Source organism: Amblyraja radiata, chromosome 1 (genome assembly GCF_010909765.2).
Source record: "Amblyraja radiata isolate CabotCenter1 chromosome 1, sAmbRad1.1.pri, whole genome shotgun sequence".
Lineage (NCBI taxonomy): Eukaryota > Metazoa > Chordata > Chondrichthyes > Rajiformes > Rajidae > Amblyraja > Amblyraja radiata.
The window spans coordinates 140,551,944-140,565,981 of record NC_045956.1 but is presented as its reverse complement, the minus strand read 5'-3'; the positions used below and the strand labels follow the sequence as shown (position 1 = coordinate 140,565,981).

The 14,038-nt window shown below is 39.7% G+C and overlaps 1 protein-coding gene across 7 annotated transcripts in view; it reads left to right on the top strand.

Moving 5' to 3' along the window:
- tpm2 (tropomyosin 2) overlaps positions 1-14,038 on the top strand; it is an 89,744-nt gene that overhangs the window by 68,542 nt on the left and 7,164 nt on the right. For 4 of the 7 annotated variants that reach the window (XM_033031640.1, XM_033031670.1, XM_033031624.1 and 1 more), the window contains 4 exons: positions 7,297-7,430; positions 8,517-8,634; positions 9,105-9,175; positions 12,629-12,704. In XM_033031640.1, the coding sequence (XP_032887531.1) occupies positions 7,297-7,430; positions 8,517-8,634; positions 9,105-9,175; positions 12,629-12,704 (399 nt within the window). Of the gene's footprint in view, positions 1-7,296; positions 7,431-8,516; positions 8,635-9,104; positions 9,176-12,045; positions 12,122-12,628; positions 12,705-14,038 lie in introns of all 7 variants that reach the window. The other 3 variants (XM_033031680.1, XM_033031633.1, XM_033031660.1) reach the window with 1 other exon arrangement.

Genomic DNA, 14,038 nt, shown 5'->3' with positions numbered 1-14,038 from the left:
CATCCAGTGAATTGGCCTCCACTGCCTTCTGTGGCAGAGAATTCCACAGATTCGCATCTTTCTGGGTGAAAATGTTTTTCCAAACCTGACACCATTCAGATAATCTGCCGCATTGTTCTTGCGACCAAAATGGATAACCTCACATTTATCCACATTATACAGCATCTGCCAGCAGACTATAATTAAGAATCTGTGTTGGCGGTTTTGGCGAAGAAGATGATGCTGTTGTTGTTTTGCTTATACTGTCAGTAGATTTGGAAGGTGTTGTTATGCTTGTCATATTCTTGATGTCTTGAGTCTACATCCTAGACTTCAAACATTGCATGTTTTCCTGATAGCTTAGATTTGTACGATAACATTTAAGAATTAATGCAGTGTGATGTCAAGGAGTGAGTCCGAAGGCAACACATTCAACTCAAGTTTAATTGAGGATCTTTGCACATCATTGGAGCCTGTACTCTCATGGTTCAGGTAATGATGTGTATAAGGAGTGCAGCAAATGTGAATTAATTAATATTTTGTTGTCACATGTGACAAGTCACAGTGAAATTCTTTGCTTGCATATGCATGGTATGCAAATAGTCACCACATAAAGGCACAAACAAAGTTACAAAGTATATGCAGTATCCACGCCAGGTCCCCTTTGTTCTCTCCCTCACCCACCTCACAATGGCTCCCCACACCGGGTCCCCATTGTCCAATAACCCCTCCCCCACCCCCCTCAAGACGGTCTCCCCACGCTGGGTCCTCCTTGGTTCCACCGGCAGCGGCATCCTTGCTTCCTCATCCATCGGTCGAAGCCCCATTGACCATCGCACCGACATCTCCACTAATGCTGCAGGGTCCTCTCCGTGGCGCGGATGTAGACCCCAGCCGCACGACTCCGACTCTCAGCGTGCGGGCTTCAACCTTGGCCGCAGACACCGCCCAACGGGGGCTCCAGCCTCGGCTACTGCGAGACTGGCTGGGAGGCGTCTAATGTGTTAATCAGATAGAATGCTCCAAAGCTTTTTACAGTTCAATAAGATAACCAAACCAGTTTGGCTGCCCGGTCATGCATTTTGTGCCTGATATCTAAACAAATAGAAGTGCTTGCTTGAAGCAACTCCTTGCCCTGAACCATTCCACTGATCATGGCACTGCCATTTTGGAACTTTTATACACCTGATAGTTCCCAAAGTAACTCCGGAGTAAATAAACATTGATTTGATACAGTCAGATTTGTCTTATGGTTTATGCTGTTCTCTGCTAGGCTTGCTTGAAACCTTTAAGTCGCCAGGCTCCTGAACATCTTTCTTAAAAACTACACACTGCATATTTTACATTAATTGCTCAATCAAAGCTGCAAATAGTTTTTCTTAATTCTGAACTATTGATGCATATATTTGATGGTTTGAACATGAGATGTCAGTTTGTAAATGTTATTGTACTTCTATGATACAGTGGTTCAATCAATGGTGCAATGGTGCTTTATTGTCACATGACCCTTGATACAGTAGATTTTTTTACACACTATTCAGTAAAATTCTTACTATGCATAAGCACAACCATACCCAAGTACTAGAATGTAAGAATGGTAGATTACACTGAAGAGTCCTCGCGTTTCCGACGCCAACTTATGTATTTCTATAATACAAATTGGGAGCAATATAATTGTTTGTCTGTTTTAAGTATTTTCAGCACTTATCTTTTGGAATCTTACAGTTTAGCTGGTGGATGAGAAACCCCAGAACTCTGGTCTGAAGAAGGGTCTCAACCCGAAATGTCACCCATTCCGATCCAGAGATGCTGCCTGTCCCCAGAGTTACTCTAGCATTTTGTGTCTATCTTCGGTGTAAACCAACATCTGCCGTTCCTTCCTAAAATAGAACTCTGCCCAACTGATCCAACCAATAGTCTGAAATCGATGAGAGGAGCTGGGGAATTTTGAAGCAAATCATTAATTCATTTGATATTTTTAAAACTGTTAACCAGTGGATTGAATTAGAAACCATCAACCAGTGGATTGAATTAGAAAACAATCTACTGGGTCTCTCGTGTCCTCCAGGAAAGCAACTATTCTTTTCCAGTCTGGCTAACAATCGCCCATGAACACAGTTCCATGTTAATCTGAAGAAGAAGGGTCTGGACTCAGAGATGCTTATTCATTCCTTCCACAGATGTTGTTTGACCTGCAGCAAATTGTTTTTCTCAACATTCCAGCATTTGCAGTGCCGTGTGTTTCCGTAATACTTTGGTTGCTGGTAGCTGTGATTCATCTTCCATTCATGAGACCATCTCAGAGAGAGAGAGAGAGCGAGGGAGAGAGAGACAGTGTTGGAGTAATATAGTGGGTCAGGCAGTGTCTCAGGAGAACATATACAGCTGCTCCTCAACCTACGATGGGGTTACGTTCCGATAAACCTGTCGTAAATCGAAAATATCACATGTCGAAAACGCATTTAATACATAGTGATCACGTGAATGGAAGTGACGTGCGGCTCGCTGCAGTTGCCAAGCGTTTGCCTATCGTAAAGCCGAAATATCGTAAATCGGGGAGCATCTGTATATGCAATACTTCGGGTCGAGATCCTTCAAAATGATTTCTCCAGAGATGTTGCCTGACCTGTTAAGTTACTCCATCACCTCTGACAGCATTGTCAACTCCAGAAGTAACCAGGACTTATTTTCTTCAGTTTGAATCATTAATGTCCCATTACTACCTGACTAGAACAATATCTCTGCTATTATAAAGGCCATTCGGAAAGGTGCATTTCTAGTGCCATGTTCCAAGTTGTAGCAAAGTAGGTTGAAGTGGTTTCCTTTTATTTGGGATTTTTCAAGCACAATATATTTCAGAGTAGAAAATAGAAACCTGTTAAGCTGGATATTTCTAATGTGTCAGTAGTAGGTGAAGTACTAAAGAAGCTACCAATTATCGGTAATTGCTTCCTATCATGCTGAAAATGTGCTGGGGAAGCAAGGAGCAAAACATGACTGATTTGTTAAATACAAGTTTATTATGAGGAATGAAAAATGTCTGCTGTGCATCTATTCCACAAGTAAAACTTTTTTTAAATTCCTTCAAGTCTCATTGTTTTTCTGATAGCTGGCAGTTGTACAGCAACATGGCTGAATGCACGAATGGTGACAAGAGTTGAGTCATTCAACCTCTATCGTCTAGTCTAGAAGTGGGAGTGAGCACAAGTCCTGGTGTAAAGGCAGTGAGCTGAAATATTTGTGTGCAAACCTACTTTTCCATTACGTCATTTATAGTGGTGTTTGGAAGACTCATGAATTCGGATATCCTGTTTAGTCCAACATTATACTTAAAGATTGAGTTTTCCATGTCTGGTAATTAAAGCAGAAAAATATTGCAACACAGCATGTCAGGCATCTATGGAAAGAGAAAGTTAATGTTTTCAGTTGAAGATGAGTGGTCTTCCTCCTGAAGCATTAACTTTTTTCCCCCTCCCACAGATGCTTCCTAACAGCATTTTCTGTTTTAAATTTAAGTTTACAGTATTTGCATTTTTTCAACTAGCTCTGCTACTTTGAAAAGCTCAAGTATTATAAATCTGCAATATTAAACTACTGTGATTTATTATTTTGGGGAATCCATTGTTGATCTACGAGGAGGTAGGTATGAATGCTGGTACGGATTATAGCACCCTGCTGGATTCCATTGTGCTGAAAATTTAGGGGGAAATCTATTCCTAATTAAGTATTTTAAATGTGTAGGAAAGAAATGTAGACGTTGGTTCAAACCAAAGATAGACACAAAATGCTGGAGTACCTCAGCGGGACAGGCAGCATCTGGAAAGAAAGAATGGGTGATGTTTCGGGTTTGCCTGAAAAAGGGTCTCATTTTGTGTCTATCTTGAGTATTTTAAATGTTGTATGTGAATGCAGAAAGAAATCCAGAAGCCAGTTGAGTATTGCAGCCAATAGTGAATGTGTGATTAATAATAATAATAATAATAATAATAAACTTTATTACGGACTCGAGGTCCAGACAATGGGCAACATTACATTAAAAATGCTTTGCATATTAAAAAATATCATAAAGTACATATAAAATCTTAGTATATCACTTATAAAAGCATCATAAATTATATATTTTTAAACACAATACATGAGTTAAAAATCCAGATTAAAAGAATGATCAATGTCCTACAACGAGACAACGATACCATTGTCTCCACAGCTGGGATTCGTAGCATTCATGATTATAAATACTCTTCACCTTGCGGAAATTTGAGGAACTGTCATGTATTCTTAACAATGCCAGCATGTATTTAGATTAATTCCCTGTTCATCTTATCAGTTGGTACAGATGTATGATTAATTCAGTTGAATCTTCTCGAAAGGTCTGTGTAATTTAGTTGATATACAGTGTGGAAACGGGCTCTTCGGTCCGCACTGATCACCGTACATAGAAATTAGGTGCAGGAGTAGGCCATTCGGCCCTTCGAGCCTGCACCGCCATTCAATATGATCATGGCTGATCATCCAACTCAGTATCCTGTACCTGCCTTCTCTCCATACCCCCTGATCCCTTCAGCCACAAGTACATTAGTTCTATGTAATCCAACTTTCTCTGTTTACACACTGGGGGCAATTTACGGAAAGGCCACTTAACACTAGGGCCAATTAACCTACACATGTTTTCGCTGTAAGCATTTCACTGTACTTGGGTACATGTGACAATAAAGTATCATTGAATGTGGGAGGAAACCAGAGGACCAGCAGAAAGCCCACATGGTCACAGGGAGACCAGATAGCACCCATAATCAGTATCAAACCCAGGTCTCGGGTGCTGTGAGGTGGCAGCTCCTACCGCTGTGCTACAGTGCCACTCTACAATTCCATACAGTTTGCATGTAATCCCTTGGTGCCCAGCATTTTGCTAAAATACTAGTGCTTCTATTTTGTGCCACAGCTCTGGCGCCAAAATCTCAACTGTTTAAATATTTCACGAATTAAACTTACTTCCATGACTTTTCAGCGCACAAAAAAGAGGAAATTATATAAAGTGATGCAAGATAATTGGATAAAATCTATTCAGAAAAAAAAGACACTCGTCAGCATTTTGCTGGGATGACTGAACTTGTTACCATTTGCCTTTATGCTCAATGAATTCCTTTAAGCGGAAGGAATATTTTGTTCATGTGCCCCATGTTCTTAGTAATTGGTCAGCTGATGAACTGAACACTTTTGGATGTCCTCCAATGTAATTTGACACTGCACCTCATTTAGCTGCCTATAGTATCAACACTGTTATCTATCTCTCTTGGTTCATTCCTTGGTCAGTTCAAAATGAATCCCTTTTGTTCTTCTTGCAGCTTTGTTTAAATATTTTTGTAGTGCTTGATGTTCTGTGCTGTTGCAAGCTTGTGGTTAGGGGAAAGAAAACTGTCTGTTGTGAAATCCTTGTGCTCTGTCATATTAGATCTCCATGCCATTGGTCAACATCTTGCTCTGTCAAGACTGCATTTTAGAAGGTTTGCAGCAGCTATCCCAAGTTTTTTCAAAAATGAAGTACCTTTCTCTCCTCGGGCCTGTATTGGAAGCCTGTGTCATCTGTGATTCTGAGGGACTGTCTAATAAGATATTCCAGAAAACAAATGTTAAAATGTAACCCGGATCTTATAGAAACACATAAAATTCTCAAGGGATTGGACAGGCTAGATACAGGAAAAATGTTCCTAATGTTGGGGGAGTCCAGACCAGGGGTCATGTTTTAAGAATAACTGGTAGGCCATTTAGGACTGAAATGCTGAGAAACGTTTTCACCCAGAGAGTTGTGCATCTGTGGAATTCTCTGCCACAGAATGCAGTGGAGGCCAATTCACTGGATGTTTTTGAGAGAGTTTGATATAGCTCTTTGGGCTAACGGAATCAAGCGATATAGGGAGAAAGCAGGAACGGGGTACTTATTTAGGATGAAGGTAGACACAAAATGCTGGAGTAACTCAACGGGACAGGCACCATCTCTGGAGAGAAGGAATGGGTGACGTTTCGGGTCGAGACCCTTACCATTGATTTAAACCAGCATTTGCAGTTCTTTCTTACTGATTTAGGATGAGCAGCCATGAACATATTGATTGGCAGTGCTGGTTCGGAAGGGCCGAAAGGCCTACACCTGCACCTATTTTCTATTTTTCTGAGTTGGAATGAATGTTCGACATATGGAAGACTCGTTCTATCTTGATTACTCAACCATGACAAAATAAAACAAGTCTGTTAATGTTCCTTATTACTTGTGCCATTTATGTTTATCGAACAGCACTTAACTGGAAATATGTTATAACTGTTTGAGCAAACAAGAATTAGTTAGAAAGATACTATTCAACATATTTTAAATGCTTCAGCTATTTCTCAGCACTTTGTAAACCACAACTCTACCATGTATCTAAACCATATAACCATATAACAATTACAGCACGGAAACAGGCCATCTCGGCCCTACAAGTCCGTGCCGAACAATTTTTTTCCCTTAGTCCCATCTACCATTATTTTCTTGTTAGCATCTTGGTGTATCTTTATGTTAACACAGAAAACTATGGGAGCTAGCATCTAGCAACAATCCATATTTTAATGGTTGTTAGTCTCAGAGTTAAGCCATAGTTATCAGTTTTGCCATCCACACCTTTTGTCAGATGTACTTCAATTTTTTTCCTGATCTAATTCTCTTCAAAGTTTGCTGCTTATTCATATAACATCCTTATTATATTTTTCATTTAAACTCGGCAGGTATTTATGTTGCCAATTTGCAGCAGTTCACTGCATCTGGCTCCATATCGCTTGGAAAATTCTATTGTATACTTTTAAACTGCTCTTTCCTAATTTGGTATTGTAAGTTTTCCCCTTGTATCTCATTAAGCTATACATCTGCATCCTTAGGATATACAGATTACTCAATCTCTTGTTGACCTTTCTGTCCAATATGTCATTTGGAGAATTAGACTTGCAAAACACTTTTCATTCCATTCAAAATTGCCTAAATGCACGTCCTGTTTGTTTCCCTTTATACGGAAAATTAGCAAAACAATTTTTCCTGGGTAAATCATTGCTTGTAGTAATTACATAGATTTACTTTCCAACTTGCATGCTATTGATTTGCCAAACACTTTGAATCCTTCAATTATCAAGATGCTTGACTCTTTTGACGATGTGTACGGTATATTAATATATCTCTGCTGTTGATGTGCCACCTTGTCCAATTCGGAAGAATGCCTTCCAGTGCCTTAATATTCTCTATGTGGATAACTCCTATTTTGTGAATAGTTGCTCAATTGTGTTTATTTTGTTTAGGCGGAAGCTGATGTATCCTCCTTGAATAGGCGTATCCAGCTGGTTGAGGAAGAGTTGGATCGTGCTCAGGAACGTCTGGCTACTGCCCTGCAAAAACTAGATGAAGCTGAAAAATCCGCAGATGAAAGTGAACGGTAAGAGATAAATGACATGTCACAACCGTGACAACTGGTAGCTATGTTAACAATCTGAGAAGGCCCAAATCTGCTTTTTTTTAAATTCCCTTCCTATCTGGAAAAGTTTGATGCTCAGTATTAATTGCTTTGTAGGCTTATCCAGGAGTTGTAAATTTGTGGCATACTGCATTAAAAAAAAAAAGCCCCCTTGCGCTCAGTTTGCAGGCTAAGGATAGTAACCATGGAAAACTAAATATTACTGGTGTCGGAGATCTTGAAATAAAACACCAGTGCTTTGTAGGTCACCTGTGGAGTAAATGTTGACCTTTCATGGGAACTCTAATTGCCAACTTTAGACAGTACAAACAAAAGAGCACGAGGCACTAGGACCACATAATATATAGTGATATATGTTCTATGGTGATATATTGATCACCATAGAATTGCCTCGTCTTTTAAGGCTAGAGATCTATTTTTACATGCAGATGTGGCCAAAGTTGAATTTCTTTTCTTCCAAAGGCAATTGATGTTAGTGCAGTTGCAAGTTAAAAACTTGAGGTGGTTAAAAAATGTTGGCCAAATAAAAATGGGTTTGGATTCCTTCAGCTATCTTTTAATTCAATGGAATACAGTACCCTAAAATGTCTGTCATTTGTGCTTTGGTGTTGCTGGATTGTAAACGGTAATCAATGTTCTTGCTCTCTGTCAGCCAGAAGAAAGAATAATTTTTGTCTCCATTCACCGAGAATTGTTGACAGGTTGCAAGGGATCAATTGCCTATATAATTTGTATGCTAATGTTTGATCTGTATCTGCATTGCTCGACTGCAGAGAAGCTGCTGTAATCTATCTGCATGATCAAATATTTATTTAAAAAGTCGAAGATTTTTAGCACAGATAGACACAGATGCTGGAGTAATTCAGCGGGACAGGCAGCATCTCTGGAGAGAAGGAATGTGTGACGTTTCGGGTCGAGACCCGTCAGAAGATTTTTAGCATGTTCTCAAATTTTCAATGGTCTGCAAAAACATTTGAATATTCTTACATTTTTTTCTATGGCGGCATCTTATAATTGGACGCATGTCTTTTTTTTTTTTCTCTGCAGGGGAATGAAGGTCGTGGAGAGTAAAGTCTTAAAAGCGGAAGAGATAATGGAAATGCAAGAGATGCAGCTGAAGGAAGCTAAACATATTGCCGAGGAAGCAGACCGCAAATATGAAGAGGTGAATTTTTTCCCTGCCTTGTCTGTCCTCTATATGTAACACTCGTCCAGGTAAATATTGTTAATGTGCAATTTGGCACGCCATTCTGGAGATAATGCAGTGATTTAATTCTGTGTTTTCTTTTTGCCTGCTGATGAGTTTGGAGCTGTGGGGAGGTTCATTCCAAGCAGTTACTAATATCTACAGCATGTTCCTTTTGAGGAACCATGCCAACTAGTTTTGTTTTTCCTGCTTATTGTATTACAGTTGGCCTTGGCACCGAAAGCTGAGATTTATTAACTATGCAGACAGGATTTAGCTGGATTTTTGGATTTCATGGATGCAATCTTGGAACTTTGGCATTGTTCATGTGACATGCGCCTGTTGTTGGAGGGCCTGATTTCTGTCGACTGTTAGTATTAAGCGTGTAGTGTTAAGTTGGACCAAATGCTATGTGGTGTTTTTTAGTTATATTAAGGTTTTGTTTGCAGGTAGCACGGAAACTTATCATCCTTGAAAGTGAGCAGGAGCGAACTGAGGAGCGGGCTGAGCACTCGGAAAGGTAACTTTGAATTCTGTGAACTTTTATCATACTTTTGTTAGAAAGAGGTTCCACAAGTGTACCAAGCACTGTATAGTGTACAAGCAGAAAGTTGATGGCGTTTGATATGAAAGCAGTGACCTAGTCCACTGAACTCGCTCATTCTGTGAACAAGGGTGTTTGATAGTTAGCATGGACCCGGCGAGCCAAAGGGCCTGTTTTTCCTGCAGTATGACTCAAAATCAACAGGTTCTTTTTAAACACTTATCTGTGTTCTGAGACAGAGATTGTATTGGGTGGATATGTCATCTATGGATGTATTCCTTCCCTGCCATCTTTCTTGTGCCACCATACCGCCTGCTTCACTGATTAAGTAATTATCCCTGCACCACTCTATTCTCCTTCCCCACTCCCACAAAACAATTGATCAAAGCGTAAACAGTGTGTCATTCAGCTACAGTGTTGGTGAGAAGAGCACCTGATACTGCTGCTTGATGGCGCGTTTCCGAACAGCAATCGGATATCTAAAAACCAATGGCTGGCTTTATTAGATTTTTCCCCCCCATGGGATCTGCACCCCATTTCCACCCACATTCACCCAATTCCCTTTTCACCAATCTTGCTCAGATGTAAAAAGAAATGGAAGACAATATAATCTTGAGTTAGGTTTGACGTTTAATGGACATCGTGATGGATACTTTATCCATTTTATCTCATGATCCTCTGATTTTTGGTGCCCAGAAATCTATTGCTCTTGGGACCTTCCTGCGAGCATGGTTCAGCTTCATGCTAGATAGATTTGTTTAACCATTGTATGTTTATAAATTGTCATGTAACTCGGTGTAGCATAGAAACATAGAAAATAGGTGCAGGAGTAGGCCATTCGGCCCTTCGAGCCTGCACCACCATTCAATATGATCATGGCTGATCATCCAACTCAGTATCCCGTACCTGCCTTCTCTCCATACCCCCTGATCCCCTTAGCCACAAGGGCCACATCTAACTCCCTCTTAAATATAGCCAATGAACTGGCCTCAACTACCTTCTGTGGCAGAGAATTCCACAAATTCATCACTCTGTGTGATAAATATTTTTCTCATCTCGGTCCTAAAAGACTTCTCCCTTATCCTTAAACAGTGACCCCTTGTTCTGGACTTCCCCAACATTGGGAACAATCTTCCTGCATCTAGCCTGTCCAACCCCTTAAGAATTTTGTACGTTTCTATAAGATCCCCCCCCCCTCCCCCCAATCTTCTAAATTATAGCGAGTACAAGCCAAGTCTATCCAGTCTTTCTTCATATGAAAGTCCTGACATCCCAGGAATCAGTCTGGTGAACCTTCTCTGTGCTCCCTCTATGGCAAGAATGTCTTTCCTCAGATTAGGAGACCAAAACTGTACCCAATACTCCAGGTGTGGTCTCACCAAGACCCTGTACAACAGCAGTAGAACCTCCCTGCTCCTATACTCAAATCCTTTTGCTATGAAAGCAAGCACTACTGCTCTTCTCTCCCTCCACCTGTCTTGCATGTAGGATAATATATCAGCTGGAGAATGTTGCATGAGCTGATAATAGGAGTGGAAAGTGCTGCCTGAACCACGGGTAGAGAATTTGAAGTGTGTTTTCAACAGCTTTCTGTGAAACTGATCCACTCGTCCATATTTTTATTCTTGAAGCATGCTCCATCTGAACTCTGGTGGGGGAGAAAAGGTGGCAAGATTTTATTTTATTGCAAATGAATGCGAGGGAAGCTATGATGATTAACATGATTTGAAATGGTGTTTGTGTTTTGACGTCTACTGGTAGTTTATTGAAGCACGAGGGGTGTAATTGTGACAGTTTTATATTTGACATTATAATTGTATTTTATTGGATTATTGATCTAACTACTTTCCGGGATAATGATTGAAATAATTATTGCATCAGATCCCCCTCGTCTTAAAAGTTGAAACAATATTATCACAATTCAAAATGTAATACTTGTTCTGCTTTGATTTTGGCAGATTTCAGTTAATTAGCCAGCTACTTCTATTTGACATTAAATTTCCATCGCCGTTTAAACTAATACAATTTGATCCTGCTACTAGGAGACTGTAGAATGAATCCTGAATGGTAGAGACAAGATGGGGTCATTCAGTCTTTATGCCTGTTATGCTGCTCAGCAAGACTGGATTGATCATTTATTTCCACAGTAAATATTGTGGGTAATGATAGTAGCCCCAGTTTTTTCATTCTCTCTCAGCCATGTTACCAGATCCATATTTCAGGATGGAAATTAGTTTGTGGTTCCCCAAGTGCCAGCATATTTTTCAAATTTTATTGGTGGTTAGTCCTGAGCTGGCTCAATGCCAACTTGGAAAGTCTTGCCAACTTGCAATTGTTCAGTTCTGTCAATTGGTCGACTCTAGTCAGAGTCCAGATCAAACATGGTACCTGCTCTGCATTCATTGACTTAAGTTATTGGAAAATGTAATTGGACTTAACCCAAGTATCTTTTTTTCTATTCTTGTGGTACACGGTAATACCTAATTTACATATTACTTGTTTGTCTCTCAAACTTAGTACTTTTACAGTTGATTTGGATCAAATGCAATTCATTTCAACTGAACAAGTTTCAAATTAACTAAGTCGTTGTATGATGGCGTGTGGCCCTTGGGCTACTATCCTGTGCAACAAAATTAATGCATCTTTTAGGTGTTCCAGGAATTAGTAAATACTCTTGTTTAATTTCGAATGTTGGATCTGTTACAGTAGTTATTTCAATTCCCATGTTATTCTGTATAATTTGGTGAATGTACTAATGACAGCGGGCACATGGTTTTCTTTTCCCCTGTTGAATTGCATGCTGAATACTCCCTGGGATTTTCCCCCTTTATTGTGGATTAACCCAGTCGGGGCCGGCATATGGACGAGGAACTTAAAGTAATGGACCAGAGCTTGAAATCGTTAATGGCCTCGGAGGAAGAGGTATTACTCCCAGAAATCAACTAGCTACTTCCTGTTTCCTCTCTATCTTTGTTTTCTCTGTGAGGAAAATATTAAAGCTACATTCTTTGCATTCTTTTCTGCTGCTGCTGTTCTGCTTCCCTGATAGTTTGTGTGTTACTGGTTTTTCCCCCAGTGGAGACCCATAGCAGCTGAATTCTGGAATCAAGATGTGGCTTCAATACTTTCTGTGGCCTTTCAGTAGTCTTGGGCCTTGTTACTACTCATTGGAGTTGGTAAATGTCAATTCTTTGAGATTTGCTAACAGTGTGGAAATTGAACCGATTAGTTAAAATTATGAATTGATTTTTGTCCCCATCATTATATATGACAGGTAAGTATCCCAATTATTTAGTTTTTGAACATGCTTGGTAAGTAGGGGCCTAAATTCTAAGAGCCAGTAATGTTTGCTTGCTATGGGTTTCTTACTACTTTCTGCACATTCTCAACCTCCTTCTTTCCCAAACCAAACTATCTTGTTCTGAACAGTAAATGTGCTGAGATTGAAGAAGAATTGAAAAATGTGACCAACAGCCTGAAGTCTTTGGAAGCACAAACTGAAAAGGTAGGAGCATTCCAAACACAACTGCTTTTAAAGCCAAGGTATCCCTATTTCTACACTGGTTTCAAAATTGAAGTCTGGGGACAGATGGTCAATATGGAGATGGGAAGGGTATTTGAAGTTGGATGCACTGGGAGGTCAGAATGGCAGTGTGGGTGGCGTGGGTGCCTAATGTGCACTTGGTTTCGCTAATGTGGGGGAGACCACATTAGCAGCACTGAATGCAGTATACAAGCTTGTAGGAGTGCACGTGCTTCTTTGACTTGGACGGGCTTTTGGGTTACTTGGTGGTGGTGGTGAGGGAGGAGGTGCAGGATAAGAATGAACATACTAGAGTCATTATTGGCTAATTATTCATAACAGAACTTCACTAATTACTAGAGAATGTCCAAAATTAGAAGTGAAATTTAATCTTCCATACTCTTTGTGGTAATCTTCACCACACAGTCAACTACATGCAGTCTTGATTCTAGAGCAGTAGCAACCAAAATGGAATTTGTATGTGGGGTATCATTTGTTTTTATTGCAATATATTCAATTCGGCTATTAAACTACTCTAAATATTTATAGTTTTCCATAATGTAACCAATGCAGAAGGTATCAAGAGTGGCCATACAAAATTGTCATGTATAAAATGTTCATGTTGTAGTCAAAGTTGTGAAGCGTGGTTGATATGTTAAATGTGTTTTTAAAATATGGGGATACCTTATGCTTTAGTTATCTTGGAGCTGATTTAAAACCTTTGGAGCAATGGAGAAATTGTTAGCTTTTTCCTTCAATCCATGTTTATCTGCAGTTCTGTTGGCTTGGGATACAGCACAGGGCTGAATTGAACAAAATAACACCTTAATTTCCTGAATCTCTGCCATTTTATTTGTCACCCTGTTTTGGGGTGATTTGATTCAATATTGGTGTTTATTGAAATGCCCTGGACATTTCTCAAACCATCATTGTCCTTTCTCACCTCCTTTCTGTATTCTTATGTAATGTTTTTAAATGTTTGCAATTTGTTTAATTTCTGACTGAAAAAGCAATATAGCACTGAGCTCTGTGTTGATTCCCATGTCCTTCATATTTTATCAGCAGTATCTCGATCCATAATGTGCATCAAACCCTATTTTCTTTTCTTTTTTACCCTGCACAAGTTGTGTGTTTTCAATAACCAGTGCAATAAATTGCCAATGGACCCACACGGTACCATCAATAATTTTTGATTTGATCTTTCTTTAAATCATTGCTCCCTGACATGGTAATAAACATTGACTACACCTCTGAAGTTAAGATCGGATTGAAAACTTGCCTATAGATATTCTAACTAGCAAGGGGTCTACAGTAAA